Consider the following 22,681-nt stretch of genomic DNA (forward strand, 5'->3'; position numbering starts at 1 on the left):
ATGATTTGTTCACCTTAATACATATTTTTATCATTTCAAAAACGTTAAATGTAAATATATGCATAGCAGTAAATTTAGATACGAAAATAATTAATTGATCAACAAACTCCATAGAGTAACAACAAATATGGGCGCTCTTTATACTAGCATCAGAACGCAACATGGAGATGACACCCTTCATTTGCATAATATGCAGTGTTAATACCACGTTTTGCCATCTTTTGCCAAATTCCAAAAGAGTTACAATAGACAAAATTGTTTATGATTTAATATCTATATTGGGATACATGTTGCTTCTTAGGTTTGCTACGTGCGGCATCAATTAGGACCATCTGATATCCAAACTTTCCCCATCTCAACCAGTTCTTGTTTGAACTGATTAGTCGTACTATAATTCTAAGACATCGATATATTGGCATCCAGCATCCAGAGATATATTGGCAAAAATAGTGCCGATAACAACTTGGACGAGCAACCCAACCCAATATAATATCATTAGAAGGTGTAACTCATCATAGCTTCTTCTACCCATATATGTACTATATAACTTCATTTCGCCAAACTTTCAATAATATGAAAGTCAGTTACTTTATTAGTGGTGTTTCATCATTATTCTCTGATATAAATTCCATGTCTTTGTCATTGTCAAAAAATACAGGTGATGTAGTGAACCCTACTACATCCGGCTGATTAAATAGATCAACACATTTACTTGCTGTCTCTATACAACTATGACTTGTTCACCTTAATACATATTTTTATCATTTCAAAAACGTTAAATGTAAATATATGCATAGCAGTAAATCTAGATACGAAAATAATTAATTGATCAATAAACTCTTTATACTAGCAACAGAACGCAACATGGAGATAACACCCTTCATTTGAATATTATGTAGTGTTAATACCACGTTTTGCCATCTTTTTCCAAGTTCCAAAAGAGTTACAATAGACAAAATTGTTTATGATTCAATATCTATATTGGGATACATGTTACTTCTTAGGTTTGCTACGTGCGGCATCAATTAGGACCATCTGATATCCAAACTTTCCCCATCTCAACCAGTTCTCGTTTGAACTGATTAGTCTTGCTATAATTCCAAGACATAAAACAACCTCCATCTCAGTGCTATTAACATCAAGAGATATATTGGCAAAAATATTAGATAACAACCTGGACGATTAACCCAACCCAATACAATATCATTAGAAGGTGTAACTCATCATAGCTTCCTCTCCCCACATATGTACTATATAACTTCATCTTGCCAAGCTTTCAATAATATGAAAGTCAGTTACTTTATTAGTGGTGTTTCATCATTATTCTCTGATATAAATTCCATGTCTTTGTCATTGTCAAAAAATACAGGTGATGTAGTGAACCCTACTACATCCGCCTGATTAAATAGATCAACACATTTACTTGCTGTCTCTATACAACTATGATTTGTTCACCTTAATACATATTTTTATCATTTCAAAAACGTTAAATGTAAATATATGCATAGCAGTAAATCTATTAATATTAGATAAAACATAATCATTTATCGCGGTTGGAAATGAAAATGGGACATAACAAAGCGTTTTAGAACACCCCTTGACAATAAAATTATTATGGTAATAGATATAGCTCAATAAGCATTATCTTAACTTGATGATCGCATTGATATTCAATTAAACATAAAAATTAGTGGAATTAATCAAAATCCAGAAATTTCTTCATCATAAACTTCATATTTTTTTTGGTGACTCATCGACGTTAATGTAATTTTTTATACGTAGAATTGAGATGAAAAGTGTTTTTTCATTTCCTGCTCCCTCTTCGAGTATAGGTACTCTGAACTTCATCGTGGGTTCCCTCGATAACACTCTTCCTTCTAGATCAGTCCATCGGTCGTCGTTCGTTCTGGTCGCGTAGAATCGTTGTGCGTCGGTTTGGTCTGGAACGCGCCACTACCTCTCTCCCCGCGTCCCTTTGGAAACCCCGCGCCAGCAACCATCATCGCTCGCGCGCTACCAGACGCTTTCCTGCCCACCCCTACGGTTGTCGTTAGTGCCATTCACAGAAAACTGTGGCCCTCAGTTCGGTGGGATATTTCTTTTGTCCCTGTTGAGCCTCAGCCTCGTGGTGTGTTCGTTTCTTCTGCATCACATTTTCGAAATTTTTTTTACCTGAGTGCGTGTTGTGCGTGCTATATATTTTTCTATGTTCATCGTTGATGTGTATAATATTTGGTATGTAATTTTATATAAAAAAATTTTATTTCCCGGAAATCGACCGTTACAAAAAACGATCATTCTTAAGTAACCATTCTTTGTTGGAGATTTCATTTTTGTTGGTATGCAACAAGTTCTGTTTTTATTTCTCAAAAATAATAATAACGGTCTTGGTGTAACCGATGTTTTATGCTTATTAGCGGGGAATATAGTGTACTATAGGGGTTGCAAGAAACGTTTTCGAAACCATCGTCGTTGGTCCTTTTTTTTTGTTTCGCACATAATAAATAGTTTAGTTTAGTGGGGTTGGCGGCACTGTGAGGGGTGAGTTTGCAGCGTCGGGACGACCGGATCGTAGGGGTCGCAGCCCTATCCGGTTGCTATGGTAACGTGTCGGGGCTCCCCTATATCCGATCGATGTCCCGCCGCCGCCTCGCCCCTCCCTTCGTCCCATTCTGTTGCCTAACGGACAATATTTTTGTTTTTATTTTGATTCTTTTTTAATATATTCTTTTATTCTTCTAACCCATCTCATCTTATTAACCTTTATTTTTAATTCCTTTTTTTTTATAACCAACAAAGAAATTGCTTTCTTAATCTTGCTCATTTTTATTTCATTCTTCTTTAACCTAAAATGAATTAATTGATTTAATTAAGTATGAATAACATTAATTTTTGGTTTTACTTTTAGGGATGAAGGCTAGGAGATAAATATGGCATCCCCGACTTCAATAGATTCAACTTCAATATCCAGAGCAAATTCTTTAGGATCATTTTCTGAAAATCCAGACGAATTCCTCTCGTACGTGTCTTCGAATAATTCTCCTTTAACGGTTAGCAATTCGAGTCCATCGATAGCAGTCGATTGCGCGACCGAAAACAACTTAGAAGACGGTTTGACGGCGGTGGTCGTTTGCCTCCAATGCCACGAGCCATCGTCTTCCAGTGGTAAAAATTTGACTACGCACGAAAAGAATAAATTCATTTGTTCCAAGTGTCAACTATTTACCGAAAACTTAGAAAACATCCTCAACAACCAAGAGAATACGACAACCACGTCGGCAGTGAGGAGTTGTTGCACCGCTTGCAAAACAATTAAATTTGAGGCGATAGCCCGTTGCTTAGATTGTTGCAATTTTTTATGCCCGAACTGCGTCATGGCGCACAACTTCATGCATTGCTTCGAAGGTCATCGAGTCATCAATTTTAATGATCACAAAGAAGATTCCACCACGAAGAGCCAACAACAATCGTTGTCGATACAATCGTCCAATTCCTCTTCCGCTTGCGTTAAACACAAAACGGAACCGCTCAAGTATTATTGTAAAACGTGTATGGTGCCGGTGTGCAAAGAGTGTATCACGATCGAGCATAGTTTGCACGAATTGGAAAATTTCTCGGCGGAAACGTTCTCGAAACAACAATTTGAAGCGATCAATTTGCTGTTGCAAGAGGCTAAATTGAAGGCGAACGATATCAAGAACGTAATCAAAAACGTCGAACACATTAGCAACAAGTTACAAATTCAATATCATAAGGCTCAAAATGAAATCTCTGAAACGTTTCAATTTTATCGTTCGATGTTGGATGAACGAAAGAATGAACTCTTGAAAGAACTGGAAAGCGTTTACTCGGCGAAACAAATAGCGTTAGGAGTAACAAGTCAAAAAGGACAAGAACTGATCGATAGTATTTACAAAACGTCCGAATTTTTTGAAAAATTAAATAAATGCGGCAACTTTTACGAGATCATTATGTTGCGGCGAATTTTGGATGGAAAATTACAAAACCTGATCAACAGTTCAAATAATTTTGACCCCGCAAACAATTCCAGCCTCATCGGTGAAATCGAATTCGTGTCCAATTATCAAGCGATCCAAGTCGGCGTTCGAAATACTTTCGGCTACGTTCGATCAAATTCAACCAATAATTCCGAATCGGGCGTAGGCGGCGGCAACTTGAACATCAACTTTGTCGGAGGTGGTGGTGTTAGCAAACAACCACCAATAGCCAGACCTACAAATTCCACCAACTCATCCAGTTCCACCAGTTCAACAAATTCTACCAACGGCGGTGGCAGCACTTGTGCCTTTTCGATAACGAGCGGTTCAAGTCAATCGACATCACCGTTTGAATCAAATATTATTTCGAAAAGGTTCAGTTCAGCCAACAGTTTGGGACCGTTTTCCACAACGTCTTCCAATGCTAACAACGGGGTAACGAATTCGGTGATCGGTGGCGATCTGAACGGATTGAGTAACGGTTTAAATGGATTAAATGGGCTTAACGTTAACGGTTTAAGTGCTTATGAGAAATGGTCTAATGCCGGAAATGAAATCTTTCAAAATGGTAAGAAATTTTATAATTCTAAATAATTCAAATTAATTTTTATTTTCTTTAGATCCTTATAGCTTAACAAACGGAAGTTCCCATGCGGACACAATGCTTGATTTAAGTTCTAAACTGATGTCAACAAACATATTCCCGCCAAAATCGCAAATAAAACGGCAAAAAATGATTTATCATTGCAAGTTCGGTGAATTCGGCGTAATGGAGGGTCAGTTTACGGAACCTTCTGGTGTAGCAGTAAACGCCCAGAATGATATAATCGTCGCGGACACCAACAACCACCGAATCCAGATTTTCGACAAAGAAGGTCGCTTCAAATTCCAATTTGGCGAGTGCGGAAAACGCGACGGTCAACTTTTATATCCGAATAGGGTGGCGGTCGTGCGAACATCCGGCGACATCATAGTCACAGAACGTAGTCCAACGCACCAAATACAAATTTACAATCAATACGGACAGTTTGTTCGCAAATTCGGCGCAAATATTTTGCAACATCCGCGCGGCGTCACCGTCGATAATAAAGGCCGCATTATCGTCGTCGAGTGCAAAGTGATGCGGGTGATTATCTTCGATCAAACGGGGGCCGTTTTGCAGAAATTTGGCTGTTCCAAGCACCTAGAGTTTCCTAATGGAGTCGTCGTCAACGATAAACAAGAAATATTTATTTCCGATAATCGTGCCCATTGCGTTAAAGTATTTAACTACGAGGGAACTTATTTGAGACAAATTGGAGGTGAAGGTAAATTTCATTTTGTTATTTAATAATTAGATATCGAATTTTTTAAATTGTTGTCACTTAGACTTTATCATCTCTATGTCTAAAACACAAATGATATCAATGAGGGTTAGTAACAATCAAAATTTGTCTTAATCACAATTTTTTGTATCATTTCAAAAAAAGCAATAAGGAACCATGTAAATCAGAAAGTTACATACCTTCTTTACTCCATCATCATGTAAATGTATGTTTCAATCACTTCTTCATATCAACAAGATAGTTGTATCAGAATTCAATAAAGAATTAACTGATGTCAAATAACCTAAAATTAATGTTAAATAACCTATAATAATTAATTACGAAATGGGTTAATAAATGATACAAAAGGTTGAATATGAGTACTTACTAGTAATAATAAGGTACAAAAAATTGCCAATTAAGTTAATTCGCGAAAAATATTAACTTTTTTTTCAATAAATTAAACACCAAAACAAACCGATTACAGCGCCGCGAACGGAAGCGTTCCACAACTATTATATCAAACTTGCGCATGCGCACTTTGATCTTTTATAAAATTGTTATAAATCAAAATTGTTATAAAAATGCTGTTATATAAAGAAGTTATGGTATATATTGTGTTATCCACCGTATTATTATCACCATCTTTTACAAGGTAACAAAAATATATTAGTTAGGCGATTCCGTGTAATAAGATTCTTAAAAAAACATTTTTTGATTAATCGTTAACAATATACTCAATTTAAATGCTTATAGTAAAGCTTAATTAACATAATTACATATCCACTAAAATCATAAACTATATAAAAAAGCCAAAATTATTAATTACGTTTCGACCCGATTAAACGAGAACGATTCTCAACGTAATTTAATGCGCTCGAATCTTTAATCCGTTTGTCAAGATTAATTCTGGATTTTGAGCTTTTTAAATTGTATTAAACCGACATTCTATTAAAAAGTAAAGATGAATTTAAAAAAAAAACGGTGATAATTTTATGCTTTTTTGGTTTAAGTTGGTAACATTGACATTTGACAACTAAAATTTAACCTAAACCGTCACTTCAATTACATTCAAAACATGATTCTGTGTAGAAATTGGTAAATAAAACGGATTTGCGTCCTTAATTATCTTAGAAATAGCTACAATTGTGAGCACCCTCCATTGAAGGCAAAACTATTAATCGAAGTCAAATACCTAGGGGTAATACTAGACAGTAAATTAAACTGGAACTCCCACTTAGTCAAGGTGAGGAAACTGAGGTCTTAAACCACGAATGGCTCATTAAATCAGACCCGTATTGCTTATGTCTCACTGGTTGTTGGCCAAATACAAAACACAAGACAGTACAACAACAGGTGACACAAACCCAGCGGTTAGTATGTCTTAATATAACGGGTGCAATGAAATCTTGTTCAACGACTGCTCTAGAAGCTTTACTCGGTCTCACACCACTTCATTTATACATCCAAAAGGAGGCTATATCACTGAAATCATGCTCTTCACTCAGAAATCCTCAAGGACCCAGGACCTATGTCTAAACCACTTAATTGAAATTAAAACGGATCTAATACTGACAGAATATAATTTCGACCAGCCGTGTAAGGTCAAATTTAGAAGCAAAGATGATTGGACGAAGGCCTGGTACGATTGATGCTGCAAAGACAGTTAGATCCGAAAGTATGGAGCAAATAGCCACATTAAATTGCCCCTCAGCTGGGACATAACCATTTTGAAGTTCTTGCTATAAACTTCTGCCAAAGAGGCAGCGAGAACGCCCTACATGTACCCCAACCCTGCTGTGGACTACAAAAAAGATACTTAAAATAGGTAATTAATAGTTGGGAAGCCCCAAAGGTAGCCTTACGCTGGAAAGAACTTCCAGGTCACAGACAAACGAAGGGTCGGAGGTCGGAAAATAAAAGAACTAAACGAGGCAGAGAATCAAGTGATTCTTTTATTACATAAGCAAGGCAAAAATTTACGCCAAGTTGCTGCGAATGTGAACAAACCACATAGAACAGTTTACTACATAATCACAAAGTTACCAAAATTTTTAACCAGTCGGGATAAAAGGCAAATTCTGAAGGAAGTGAAGAAAAATCCAAGAATCGAATCGACATCGGAAAAGGTCTGTCCAGAAACCATTTATTAGAGAAGTTAATAAAAGGAAACGCATAGAATATGCAAAAATGTATAAAGACGAAGACCTGAAGGAACCAAATCTACAAGTGTAACGAAAAAAACTAGTCAATTCTATGCCTATTAGGTTAAAAAGTGTGTTAGACAATAATGGATTATCAACAAAATATTAGAAACATATATTGTATTCAAATACTTTATTGACCCACTCTATACTGTGTAAATGCGTCGTCAGAGGCCGCCTAAGACACAAAATTTTGGTAAAGCTTTTTTGACACCTACCGACATAAAGGAACAAGACCTTGGAGCAATACTAAGGTTCATAAAGGACCTATATTTGCCCGAAACTTTTGGAGGGCTTAAGTTACAATAGATCTTATAGGTCGCGGTGATGAGAGAGGTTGCAGCAATAATAATAATACCTTAGAAATAACATTTGGCGGAATAACATCTTCCTATTCTGGATATAGTGCTTCCTCCCTTAACTCATATCTTCAACTTTTCTTTTGAGCGGTCTTTATTTCCCTCTGCCTGGAAGGTTGCTCATGTCGTTCCCATACCCAAATCCAAGTACTTTTCATGTAACACTGATTTCCGTCCGATTATTATTTACAGATTCAAGGATTTCTAGACAAGTTTCATTTACACAATGAGTTACAATCGGGTTTTCGCAGTGGGCATAGTACAACTATTGCACTCATTAAAGTTACTAATACTAATAATATTAGATATGTATTACTGTGACCACAGCCTTCTTTTGGCGTCTCTTTCTGCCTACGGATTCACTCCCCCCTGTGTTTCTTGGTTTCAATCTTACCTTTCCGCTCCTTGTGCTAACTCTTCAATTTCTTCTGCTTGTGCAATCAAATGTGGTGTTCCTCAGGGCAGTGTATTGGGTTGTTAATGGTGTTACTAATTATATCTCGTGTAATTATCATTTGTATGCTGACGACCTCCAGATATATACTACTACAAGTTTGCTGAATTTCCGGAAGCTATTGTGCGACTTAATAACGATCTATCTAAGGTCTTGAACTGGTCTCGGAGATACAGACTTAAGTTGAACTCAGTTAAAACGCAAGCTATTGTGTTTTGAACTCGTCAATTAATAAGTAAGATTAATCCATCTAGGGTTTTCTGACACAATTAAACGTCTTGGAGTCTTTATGGATTCTGCACTGTCTTGGAAACCGCAAATTCAACATGTTTGCAGAAAAGTTTATGCTTGCTTCCACTCTTTAAAAAGACTAATCTCTGCTTACTTATATTTCCTCACTTCGACTATCCGGACGCGGTTTATCCCGATCTCTCAGTGACTCTTCTAAGTAAATTGCAGCGGCTACAAAATAATTGCATCTGGTTCATATTTGACGTAGATCTTTTCGTTTATTAACCATTTTATTTCAAATCCTTCATAACTGCATCCCAAAGTACTTATCAGATAGATTTCAGCAATTATCAACTCTATTCGTTCACGTTCTGATACTATTTCCTGTTCATAGCACTGAAATTTATCACAGACTGCCTTCTGAAATTCGTAATATTTCTAACATTGCTAATTTTAGACATGTTTTAAAGAGCCACTTGCTTGCCGTTCAACTGGCTGTTTCCTGATTCTTTGTTCTTTCTCTTTTTTCCTCTCTTCAACTGCTCTCACTTCTTGGCAACTGATATCCGGCAGATTCTTTTGGTCTCTCTCTCTTTTCGTGTCTTTTCTTTGTTTTGCTCTTTTCCTTGCTTAATCTTATTTGGTGATAAATGTTAATAATATCTAATTATCACTACTTGCCATATTCAGTAAATATTATGCTGATACTACTTATTATTTTTTTTTTCTCATTGTTTTTTCTTCTTCTGTACCTTATGTAATTTTGTATTCTTATTTGTGGCAATAAATGGTAAATAATTTGGTTGCTCAAGTCTAAAATTACATATTATAATTATGTTATTATATTCCGTTATTAATTTACATTTTGTAGTGTATAATTGTATTTAAATCTATTATTTATGTTATTTTTTGATTTAGGTATAACAAATTATCCAATTGGAGTGGGAATAAACGCAGCGGGAGAAATTCTAATTGCGGATAACCATAATAATTTCAACTTAACGATATTCACTCAAGACGGTCAATTGGTATCAGCATTGGAGAGTAAAGTGAAGCACGCTCAATGTTTCGATGTTGCGTTAATGGATGATGGATCCGTCGTATTGGCCAGCAAAGATTACAGACTGTACATCTACCGGTACGTGCAAGTGCCGCCCATCGGGCTCTAAAAGTTTTTAATTTAAACTTGACAACAATAAAAACAGGTAAATTTTTTCTAAAGAACAACAAAAAGTAATATCAAATTAATCATGATTCGTGTCATATGTACCAAATATGTCGTATTTTGGATTTTTTTTCGTTCGTTTTTCAAGAGACGCTTTACATTAAAAAGAAAAATTAATGATTATTAAGAAACGATGAATCTTGATGGGGAAAATTGTTATTGTATTTGTTGTAATCGTGATTCTTGTAAGTGTTATTTAGAAAAATCCTAGTCACGGGAGGAAGAGAAAAAAAAACGAACGAATAAAATTTAAAAAGATAATGAATTAATAAAAAACAAAAGTGAAACTTAAAATATTTGTCCTATTGTTACTAGATTTACTTATGAATTAGTAGTTTTTTTTGTAAGGTCTTAATGTTGCGCCTAAATGAAATCAAACTTAAAATAAGATAAAATTTGAAATCTAAAATTTAAAATCGTGCCGTGCCTTTAAACTTTTTTTTTTAAACGTATTTCCATCTCTATTTTTTGTGTAATTTTATTTTGTACTTTTTTTTTTACTTAGTTATCTAGGTTTTTAGTATTTTTTCTCTTTACTTTTAGTAGTTTTTTTGTTATATTTTATACCTACACCTAAATACTACTACCTAGTAAATTTTTGTATTATTTTTGAGATAGTTTTTGTGTAGAGTGTAGTAACATAGAGTTTGTTTTTTATTTCTTATTACAACCTTGTTAAAAACGAAATAATACGCTGCCAAGATTAAGATAACAATCGAAATGATGAGACGTATTCACAAAGAAAGTTTTTTTTTAAATGTGTGTACATGTTCAGTTAATTATTTTTCTCTGTTTTTTTTTTATTACTTAGAAATAATAACCAAGCGCCACTATTATCTCAAAAAACCCTATTATTATTATTATTTAAGATAATTTTTTATTATTATTTAAATTAAACCAATTTGATGTTGTTGGGATTAATCACTTTTTTGGGGAGCTCTTAATAAAACTTTGTTAATTAATTTTTATGGATAACTAACAACGTCTAATATTTTTTTTACTACAAATGTTATTTTTTCTCCTGTTGATGTATTGGACGTTATTATTTAAACATTTTCGATTATTTTCGTTAAAAAAAAAATAGATGGCGACAGCACTGTTTAATGAAAACGATAAATTTTTTAAAAACGCCCTCTATTTTTTATAAAACGAAAATTTAAAAAACCAAGTTTAATTACGATCAAACCCAAAAAAAATCTCAAATCAACATGGAAACTTAATTATTATTATCGCTATTACCATTATTATTATTACGATTACATTTTTTTTATTTTAATAATTTATAACGATAATTTATATGTATACAAAACTATTTTGAATCATTGTTATTATTATTTTGCTTATTTAGTAATACAAAAAAAAGACTGTTCGTTTTTTTGAAACACTCACACACACATACAACTGGTTAATTTTTTTACATTAAATTTTAAAAAAGAATAAATAAATCATCATTGGAAAAAAAGGAAGGGCTAAAATGTGATCTCATTCAAACAAATAGTTTCCTTCTTTTTTTTTTGTTTCGGTTCTGCTTCTTTACGGGTGGATTCAATGTTTTGTGCTATTTATATTAATGCATTTCATTTTGATTTAAACAAATTTGATGATTTTTAACAAAGGCAAGTGAGAGAAAAAGAAGTTCTTTAATTATTATTATTATTAATAGAAAAAATACGAAATAAACAACCAAGAAGAGACAAGTTCAGGTTATTTTTTGAACGCGAAATGTTGAATTCGCTTTTCTTTCCAAAACACTATTATATTAATATGTAATAATAATTAATATTTGTTGTTAGTTATATAATTTTAATGGTAAAAAACTTTGTTCTTTAAATTAAATATTGTACATTGTTTTTGTTTTTTCTCCTCTATTATTATTATTTTTTGATTTATTGTTGTAAAATGCTTTTTTTATATGATTAATACAGTTCAGCAAGTTTTCGTAAAAAAAATTATTATTTTTTTGAGTTTTATTTATTTCTTTTCTTTTACTTTTTAGTTCTTCTAAGTAGTTATTACTGAATGTGTGCACTCGTTACAATTCCAAATTTCTTTTATATCTTTATTTAAACATTATTTTTGATTCATTACTTAAATTTTAGGTTACCCGTTGCTAGGCAACCACAACTCAAATATAGCCATTTTGTTAGGTTATGTGAGTTAAGGTTGTGTCGCTGTCAAACATTAAATTTTTTATTTGTTTAATGAAGAAGAAATTAAGTTTAATTTAAGTGGTGAATCGAAAATGATACGTTTTTATAGCGCACGGCACAAAAAATGAGGTAAGAATATAAAGTATTAATTAAAACAACGTACTGAATGGAAAAATACCTTTTTATACATGAAATGAAGTTTAATTCTTCAACAGCTGGTAAATTAAGTCAAAAAATTAGAATTTAATTTATTAATAAATAAAATATTAATCTCTGCTTAAAAATTGGCTAAATTTGGAATCAACATAACCTCAAATTTAAATTGAACTAATTGTGCGATTAAATCGATACTAATGATCAAAATTTGCAAATTACTTTTTAAATTATTATTTAGTACGTTTTTTAGATGATTTAATTTATTTAAAATTAATTTATTGATAATTAAATTTCTAATAAAAATAAAATTTTTAGGTTGGTACTAAAAATGTCATTAAAACGACATAAAAAAGTAAACAACGCAACATAACCTCAAAATTGAAATCGATTTCATTTTGAATCAATTTTATAGATTATTTTCGATATTTAATAAGTTTTGAATTAAAATTGAGTATAAACAGTATAGGGTAATGTTATTCTTGAATGGTTTCAAACGAATTTAAGGTAATTTTACCATATTTACATTTAACCATAATACATGAAATTAACATCATTGATTACCAAAATCGCAAGAATTTACTTGTCCCAATCATTGGAGATCATTTCTAAGCCCCTAAATTCAATGATTATCAATATATATTTTATTCGATGATTAATATAAGCCAATTAAGGATCGTAACTCGAATTAGAGATTCCTCCTGTTATAAATTTGTAAATTACTTTTTAATTTTTTATTTGGAACGTTTTCTAGATGATTTAATGTATTTAAAAGCAATTTTGAAATTAATTTATTGATAGTTAAATTTCAAATAATAAATTTTTAGGTTGGTACTAAAAATGTCATAAAAACTTTTGACATAAAAATGTAAACAACGTAACATAACCTCAAAATTGAAATCGATTTTATTTTTAATCAATTTTATAAATTATTTTCGATATTTAATAAGTTTTGAATTAAAATTAAGTATAAACAGTATAGGGTAATGTTATTCTTGGTTGGTTTCAAACGAATTTGAGGTAATTTTAATAATAACAATTTTTTCGATTCAATATCAATTTTTAGATTTTTCTTTTGGAATTTCTTTATTTACTAAATGTAAAGTCTACATTTAAACGTGATGTACTTCAACTTGGGTTGGATTAAACAATTTGGAAGCCTCTAAATTCAATGGTTATCAATATATATTTTATTCAATGATTAATATAAGCCAATTGAGGAACGTAATTCGAATTACATGAGATTCCTATTGTTATAAATTTGCAAATTACTTTTTAATTTGTTATTTGGAACGTTTTCTAGATGATTTAATCCATTTAAAAGCAATTTTGAAATTAATTTATTGATAGTTAAATTTGAAATAATAAATTTTTAGGTTGGTACTAAAAATGTTATTAAGACTTTTGACATAAAAGTGTAAACAACGTAACATAACCTCAAAATTGAAATCGATTTGATTTTTAATCAATTTTATAAATTATTTTCGATATTTAACAAGTTTTGAATTAAAATTAAGTATAAACGGTATTGGGTAATGTTATTCTTGGTTGGTTTGAAACGAATTTAAGATAATTTTAATAGTAACAATTTTTTCGATTAATATTTCCCCTCAATATCAATTTTTAGGTTTTTCTTTTGGAATTTCTTTATTTGCTAAATGTAAAGTCTACATTTAAACGTGATTTACGTCAACTTGGGTTGAATTAAACAATTTGGAAGCTTCTAAATTCAATATATATTTTATTCGATGATTAATATAAGCCAATTGAGGATCGTAATTCGAATTACATGAGATTCCTCCTGTTATAAATTTGCAAATTACTTTTTAATTTGTTATTTGGAACGTTTTATAGATGATTTAATCCATTTAAAAGCAATTTTGAAATTGATTTATTAATAGTTAAATTTGAAATAATAAATTTTTAGGTTGGTACTAAAAATGTCATTAAAATTTTTGACATAAAAGTGTAAACAACGTAACATAACCTCAAAATTGAAATCGATTTCATTTTAAAGGTAAATTTTCGATATTTAATAAGTTTTGAATTAAAATTAAGTATGAAAAGTGTAGTGTGCTGTTATTCGTAGTTGGTTTCAAACGAATTTAAGGTAATTTTAATAATAACAATTTTTTCGAGCTTTCTTTTGGTAAGTCTTTTTAAAAGTTAGAATTTATTTATTAAAAAATTATAATTCTAATTAACAGCTGTTTTAATACAATTTTTGACTATAAATGCAGTTATTACTTTCATTCAGTAAGTTGTGGTACATTTAATAAAGAATTTAAGGCGTCCATTAAGAGACAGAGAAAATAAAGGCGTTAAGGACCGCGCAAAAAAAGTATAAATGCTTACACAAAAAAAAAATCTGTATTCGAATATGCAGTTTCTGAAACAATCTATACTTGGGAACAATTTCTATTGTTAGACATGTAGCCGCATGTTGTGTGATTTTAGCCGAGATACTTTTAGAATTTAGATTAGTTCTCATAGAATTGTACGCATTAAAAAAAAAAATTAAAAAAAAAACGAGAAAAATAAGTGTGTTAAACAACGTTAGTATTAAATGCAAGAAAAGGTGTAAACGCGTACATTATTTTTTCGACGTCGTATAATAATAATAATAATAATATATTATAGCGTTTGTAGTTGTAGCTTTTAAGAGTTAGAATGATGATGAAAAAGAAAGAAAAAAAAAAGAGCAAGCTCCATTTTTTTCCGGCGACGGCGAAGATGCATTAAAAAAAAGTATTTTATCGAATTGAAAAAAAAATTCTAAGACTGAACGATATTATCCTGAAACAAAAATAAAAATGACTAACGAAACAAAAAAAGAAACAAAAAATTCCATGCTGAATTATCTTAAAAAAAACGCTCGTTATTGCAAAATGAAATGAAAAATTCTTCAAGTCAATTATAATAGGGAACACAACAAAATTTGTTAAATACATGAAAATACCAAGTTGAAAACCTCCTCAAAATAAAATAATAATAAAAAAATGATGTAAATATGAACAAAAACACAAAAAAATCTTAAGCTTTTCCTACAATGACCGCTTAAATTCATTTTTTATTACAGTATTGGGTAGGTAACTTAGAAAACGATAAAAAAAAGATTTTGAGAAAAAAGTGTTGGTGTTGAATCGCACACGAAAGACTTTTTTATTTAATTAAAAAGATAATTTTTAAATTTATTTAGGTAACTCGTTTATTATAACAGATTAAAACAGACTGTGATTGTCGAATTTGCCTTCCCACATCATTACGTTCCGCTTTAAAATTTTCTCCTAATCTTTACGTTAAACAACTGCATGTAATTGTATTATTTGAATGTAAGAAACCCAAAAATCTCCATAATATTGATGTTTGCGAGACAAGTTCTGTATAAATTTCAAAATAATTAAAAGGTAAAAAAATAAACACCAATAATTGTAATTGTTGTACTATAGACTGTCTTTATCACACCAATTTCCGATTGTATTATAATATTAATATTTAAGAATATAAATATTATTATTAACTATTAACCATGTTATATTTAAAAAAGAAAAAAGAAAGAAAAAACAGGAAATTGCTTAATGTTGAATTTATTTTGCATAGAAATACGCTGGAGTTAGCGGACCAAAATAAAAAACAAAGAGAAAAAAAAAAAATGAAATCGTGAAATGACCGCGCCATAAAACTGACCAAAAACAACCTTCTGTAGTAGTTGCTTTATGCAAAAAAAACAAAATAATTTGATAATCCCACTCAACATTATATTAAAAAAAACAAACAACTATTCTAGTCGATTCTAGTGTTTTTCCTTCGTGATGGCTACATTCCTAAAACGAATAAACGTTGTTGTTAAAAAAAAGCCTTTTTTATCGAAAGGTTTCCAATAATAATTTTGCTTAATAAAGTAAAATTTGTAAACAATTTACAAAAGTTATTAAGCAAATTATAAATTTATTAAAAAAAGAGATGTAAATTTATTAAATCAATTGCATAAACGCACAGATTTATTTGCTCAATAAAAACGATATATTTAAAAAATATGTTTTTAAGAAAAAATCAAAAATAAAAGAATTTAAAAAGTAATGCAACGAATATTATCGATTTTAACCTTTCGATAGAAAAGAAATGGTGAAAAAGTATGGTAGAATCTAAGAAGACTTTTACATCTAGGAAAGCTTGATGTATTACTTAATACAATTCATTATTATTCTAGGTCTAGTGTTAAATAACAACAAATTAGAGCTTATACTAGAACTAGAATGTTTCGGGTTTAGCCATGTGTCTCTTAAGACTGCTAAATCAGAATGTTTCTAGGTTTAGGGTTAGTTCTAGTTTTAGTCCAATAAAAGTATACAATAATTTAACAACAAACTAGAGCTTACACTAACTCTAGAACTAACACTAGACGTAGAACTAGAAACATTCGGGTTTAGCCGTACGTCTCTTTAGACGGCTAAACCCGAATGATTCTAGTTCAAGATCTAGTGTTAGTTCTAATGCTAGTTATAATTATCATTCAGCGCTAGATTGTTGTACATTTTTATCGAACTAACACTAGATTTAGAACTACAAAGTTTCAGATTTATCCTAAACATTCGCGTTTGATACGTCTAAAGACTATATTGGTCCGATACTGACGTCATTATCTGGTTTACTAAAGAACAAAAGATGTAGCAGTCGATTTAGATTTTACCGTCCTTGGAAAAAGTATATTATTATCTTTAAATATTTAATAACGTGTGTGTAACTTATGTTGGTTATATTTTTAATTTATTATGTTTAATTAAGAAAAAAAAAACTTCTAAGAGTGTCATTAAATGGTATTTAAGTGATTTTTTTGGGTTGACTAAAGATTGGGATAATGACTCAGCTTTTATTGGTACCGTTTAGTTTTACATACATGTATTTGTACCTCAGATTGAAATTAATATCTTGATTGATGATCAAGCCAAGAGAACACGCAACACATCAAGATGCAAGAGGTTCACTCATTAATGTGACAGTATAAAGATGGGCATCAATTACTAAGTAAAATATGAGAAAAGAAGTCTCTGCGTGTAGTTGCATTTATATTTGGAGACTTTTATCACCTTCAAGCTGGCATCATCAAAATTGTAAAGGAATTTAAAATTTTGCCATCCATCTTGCCATACGACAGTTACACTTAGGAGTTATTTTATGGTTTCTTTCTAGTTTATCAATGTGTTGGCCCCTAACCATCATAATGGCATCATGAGCATAAAGATGGGCACCAATTACTAAGTAAAATATGAGAAAAGAAGTCTCTGCGTGTAGTTGCATTTATATTTGGAGACTTTTATCATCTTCAAGCTGGCATCATCAAAATTGTAAAGGAATTTAAAATTTTGCCATCCATCTTGCGATGCAGCAATTACAGTTAGGAGTTATTTTATGGTTTCTTTCTAGTTTATCAATGTGTTGGCCCCTACCCATCATAATGGCATCATCAGCATAAAGATGGGCACCAATTTCTAAGTAAAATATGAGAAAACAAGTTTAAGAATTGAGCTCTGCGTGATTTTGCATCTATATCTGGAGACTTTTATCACCTTCAAACTGGAATCATCAAAATTGTAAAAGAATTTAAAATTTTGCCATCCATCTTGCCATACGACAGTTACACTTAGGAGTTATTTTATGGTTTCTTTCTAATTTATCAATGTATTGGCCCCTAACCATCATAATGGCATCATCAGCATAAAGATGGGCACCAATTACTAAGTAAAATATGAGAAAATAAGTTCAAGAATTATGCTCTGAGGGATTTTGCATCTATATCTGGAGACTTTTATCATCTTCAAACTGGCATCATCAAAATTGCAAAGGAATTTAAAATTTTGCTATCCATCTTGCCATACGACAGTTACACTTAGGAGTTATTTTATGGTTTCTTTGTAGTTTATCAATGTGTTAGGCCCAAACCATCATAATGGCATCATCAGCATAAAGGTGGGCACCAATTAATAAGTAAAATATGAGAAAATAAGTTCAAGAATTAGCTTTGCGTGATGTTGCATTTATATCTGGAGACTTTTATCATCGTCAAACAGGCATCATCAAAATTTTGAAGGAATTTAAAATTTTGCCATGCATCTTGCGATTACAGATACACTTAGGAGTTACTTTATGATTTCTTTCTAGTTTATCAATGTATCTCTAGTTGATCAAATGTGTCCAAACTTTTTTATTTGTGAGTTTTTGTTAGCGACTTGGAACTCTCTTCTGCTCCTTTGACTTCTTTTCCATTAGATTCTTCCAAGGTTGCCTTTTAGCTCTTCATAGTCTCTCTAAGAGTAGTTTCTTTCTAGTCTACTTCTCATCTTCTATATCATCACTTCTGCTAACTCCTGGTTCCACATCAAACGTTCAGCTTTATTAAATTGTCAAAATTGTTGTATCTTTCTGTACCCATTTGCTATTTATCAGAAACTCTCTTCCTCATCATTATTTATAATACAAATGAGATAAATGGGTCTCTTCTGTTTCTTTTGGCTCTTTTAACCACTTGATAGACACGACCTTTGAAAAGAGTTTAAATATTATCTTTTAGCTCTTTATAGTCTCTCTAATAGTAATTTCTTTCTCCCTAGTCAGTTCTTTTCTAGTTCTCATCTTCTATATAATTATGCAGATTAGGAAGTGATTATCACCACTTCTTCTAGTATTCGAAATGCGCTTGATAACACTTTTCATTATTCGAAGCAAGAAAACTTTTCACTTCTTTTCCTTATTCAGTTTTATTACTCCTTTTGACCAAAATTCTAACGTGATAAAGATGTTCCGGTGATTAGTTAGATTCCCCAAGTCGGATATGAAGGTACTATTTGATGAGTTAACCTCAGCAGTCAAAGTTTTTTTTCTATAATATCAGTAAAAGTCAAATTTTTAGGTTCTGTTGATATTACTATCGATAATCTCATCAATGTGTCAGTAGAAGAAGTTCAAGAATTGTTCCACACTTTATGATATCAACATTGAAATAGCCAAGAAGAAAAAAGTATTATGCTCCAATTATATCAGTTTTAAGTTAATCACCAGTTCAGAAACAAAGACCTATACACTGCTAACGACCATGAAAATAAGTATCAAAATACACTTTCTGCACGACATGAAGACAGATCAAGAGACATCTCACCTGCATATGCCAGCAACTTTATGCTGTCTTGACAAAGTAAACTGAGCATTCCCATCTATTGTTTAGGTGTGGTTTAGGGTGTGTCCTAACAGTGAGCTGCCGCTTGGAGTGTATGTAGCTTACTTGAACACACTATATATATATAGGACCAAATATTTTGCATTCATAACTTCCACTATGATTCCTCACCAGAAGCATTTGAGGGCTAGAAGAAAATTCTTTATACAAGTATAGAAAACTTTATCTTATCTTTTTCAAGTTGTCAAAATTGTTGTATCTTTCTGTACCCATTTGGTATTTATCAAAAACTTTGTTCCTCATCATTATTTGTTATACAAATGAGACAAATGTGTCTAAACTTTTTTATTTGTGAGTTTTTGTTCTTAGAACTCTTTTCTGCTCTTCGTAGTCTCTCTAAGACTAGTTTCTTTCTCTAGTTTCTGCGCTTGGTAACACTTTTTATTATTTTATAGCGAGAAAACTTGTCACTTCTTTTCCTTATTGAGTTTTATTGTTCTTTTTGGCCAACGTGATCAAGATTCTGTTGACATTACTTGGGATCAAACATTTTTAGAAACGTCATTTTGACAGGTTGATTTGAAAACATGACATAATAAAATTCCCTGTTAATCTTACCAACTTTAAACAACTTACCCCAAATGTTTAAATATAATAATGATTCTCGTAGAAGTTTTTTTTAAACTAAACATTCAATATTCACCAGTTGGTATTTTCTACACTTAAAATAAAATATATCCGTCTTTCAAAGCAATTTATTATTTATGGTCTCGTATTATGACAAAAAAATCCATAATAAGTGTAAATAAATTATAAAGGTAGCAGCTTGTTATTAATTTTTTTTTTTGATATTTTTGAATTGTTCATTTTTTTATTCGATCTTTAAATTTCTATTTAATCTTATATGGATAATCGCGTTTATTCAGTATTTGTCGGCCATAAGAACTTTACATTATTAAAAAGAATTTTAAAACAATAACTAAAAAATAAGATTTTTTTTAATGTTTATGTTCTGTTGGTCAAATAAACGCAACACTTTTACTAGAATACTTTTATGAGAATACTTTAACGAGGATACTTTAACGAGAACACTTTTACGAGTTCTTTCTCGCTATTAAGGTGGTAACGAGAAGATGAAACAATTCTCATTAAAAAAAAACTATCTAAAATAGATGTAAAACGTCGTTGAAAGTAGTAGCTTTGTCCATTTGTATTTCCTGCCAAGTTTGTGAAGAAACAGATGAAACAAAATCATACAAAAAAAGAAATCTGTTATTAATAGTTTTAGTAGTTTTTAGAAAGAGCAAAGAAGACAAATCGAAAAAAAAAAAGGAAAACCAAAAGGAGAAAAATTTGTAAACACTCTATATATTTGATATTAGAAGAGAGCAATAGTTTGTTGTTGTCTGGTACGAAAAAAAAAACTAAAAATTAAAAAAAAATAGATGTTTTACGGTATTTTTTACTAAGAACATATCGTGTTGCCAACTATTTATTATCCTACGCTAAACGAAAATATAAGAAGAAAAAAATATTATCACACGGTAATGTGCTTCTTTCATGCTTGCTTATTATATTAAAAAAGAGAAAAAGAACCTTGTGCCACACTCGTTCAAGAATATTCTAATGTTTAATAATGTTTTTAAAAAAAGATAAAAACATCTAAAGTTATTTACCATAAGAAGCCATTTAGATATGTTCACTAAAATCTTTTATAACCAGTCCAGTTATAAGCCCAAGGTCACTTGCGGCCGAGGCGCTACCTCGATCTTTCTTTGTCTTTACGCTAGTATAGTGTGTCAGCTGCAAATTAAATCTTTCACAATCAATAAAATAATGTAGCATCTCAAACGACCTAGGTTAAATTTTTTTACGACCAGTAAATTCTAAAGACTCGTAACAAAGGCAGTTATAAGCCGAGGTTGTTTGCGACCGAGGCTCTACATCAATTTTGCTTCAAGCGAAGTCTTTTTGAGGCTGAGGCGTTAAGTCGTACTTCTTTTATGTATGTTTAAGGTGTCGCAAGCTAAAATCTATTATAACTAATGCAGTTATAAGCCGAGGTCGCTTGCGGCCGAGGCATAAGCTCAATCTTGCTTTATCTTTTATGGTCTCCATTATAGCACTTCATCAGCAAACGACTTCAATTAAATTCTTTCATGACTAGGAACAACATAACCTGAGGTTGCTTGCGGCCGAGACGCTACCTCGATCTTTCTTTATCTTTGAGGGTCTCCATTATAGCTCTCGGGTGCAAGTGGCCTTGGATTAAATCTTTCACAATCAATAAAATAATAAGCCGAGGCAGTGCTATGAACTAGTTTTATCTTTAAGGATCCCCATCTCAAACGATTTAGGTTAAATTTTTTTACGACCAGTTACTTCGATAGCAACCTCGGCTTAAATCTTTCATAACTAATGCAGTTATAAGCCGAGGTCGCTTGCGGCCGAGGCATAAGCTCAATCTTGCTTTATCTTTTATGGTCTCCATTATAGCACTTTATCAGCAAACGACTTCAATTAAATTCTTTCATTACTAGGAACAATATAACCTGAGGTTGCTTGCGGCCGAGACGCTACCTCGATCTTTCTTTATCTTTGAGGGTCTCCATTATAGTGTCTCGGTCGCAAGTGACCTTGGATTAAATCTTTCACAATTAATAAAATAATAAGCCGAGGCAGTGCTAAGAACTAGTTTTATCTTTAAGGATCCCCATCTCAAACGATTTAGGTTACATTTTTTTACGACCAGTTACTTCGCTAGCAACCTCGGCTTAAATCTTTCACAACTAATGCAGTTATAAGCCGAGGTCGCTTGCAGCCGAGGCATAAGCTCAATCTTGCTTTATCTTTTATAGTCTCCATTATAGCACTTCATCAGCAAACGACTTCAATTAAATTCTTTCATGACTAGGAACAACATAACTTGAGGTTGCTTGCCGCCGAGACGCTACCTCGATCTTTCTTTATCTTTGAGGGTCTCCATTATAGTGTCTCGGTCGCAAGTGACCTTGGATTAAATCTTTCACAATCAATAAAATAATAAGCCGAGGCAGTGCTATGAACCAGTTTTATCTTTATGGATCCAAATCTCAAACGATCTAGGTTAAATTTTTTTACGACCAGTTACTTCGCTACCAACCTCGGCTTAAATCTTTCATAACTAACGCAGTTATAAGCCGAGGTCGCTTGCGGCCGAGGCATAAGCTCAGTCTTGCTTTATCTTTTATGGACTCCATTATAGCACTTCATCAGCAAACGACTTCAATTAAATTCTTTCATGACTAGGAACAACATAACCTGAGGTTGCTTGCGGCCGAGACGCTACCTCGATCTTTCTTTATCTTTGAGGGTCTCTATTATAGTGTCTCGGTCGCAAGTGACCTTAGATTAAATCTTTCACAATTAATAAAATAATAAGCCGAGGTCGCT

At 31.7% G+C, this 22,681-nt stretch overlaps 1 protein-coding gene and 1 long non-coding RNA gene across 10 annotated transcripts in view; one reads left to right on the forward strand and one right to left on the reverse strand.

Annotated features, from left to right (window-relative positions):
* Positions 1 to 5,787, reverse strand: part of LOC111415428 (uncharacterized) — a 41,272-nt gene extending 35,485 nt beyond the window's left edge. For all 7 annotated transcript variants that reach the window (XR_011641782.1, XR_011641783.1, XR_011641784.1 and 4 more), the window contains exons 1-2: positions 5,691 to 5,787; positions 5,503 to 5,606 (exon numbers count right to left, since the gene is read on the reverse strand). This is a non-coding gene — a long non-coding RNA (uncharacterized lncRNA). The remainder of the gene's footprint in view (positions 1 to 5,502; positions 5,607 to 5,690) is intronic.
* Positions 1 to 11,727, forward strand: part of LOC111415426 (brain tumor) — a 29,446-nt gene extending 17,719 nt beyond the window's left edge. For 2 of the 3 annotated variants that reach the window (XM_023047125.2, XM_023047124.2), the window contains exons 2-4: positions 2,909 to 4,566; positions 4,619 to 5,305; positions 9,469 to 11,727. In XM_023047125.2, the coding sequence (XP_022902893.1) occupies positions 2,931 to 4,566; positions 4,619 to 5,305; positions 9,469 to 9,719 (2,574 nt within the window). In that variant the 5' untranslated portion in view covers positions 2,909 to 2,930 and the 3' untranslated portion in view covers positions 9,720 to 11,727. Of the gene's footprint in view, positions 1 to 2,029; positions 2,236 to 2,908; positions 4,567 to 4,618; positions 5,306 to 9,468 lie in introns of those variants that run through there. The other variant, XM_023047126.2, reaches the window with a different exon arrangement.
* The last annotated feature ends 10,954 nt before the right edge of the window (positions 11,728 to 22,681 follow it).

This window comes from Onthophagus taurus, chromosome 11 (assembly GCF_036711975.1).
Source record: "Onthophagus taurus isolate NC chromosome 11, IU_Otau_3.0, whole genome shotgun sequence".
Lineage (NCBI taxonomy): Eukaryota > Metazoa > Arthropoda > Insecta > Coleoptera > Scarabaeidae > Onthophagus > Onthophagus taurus.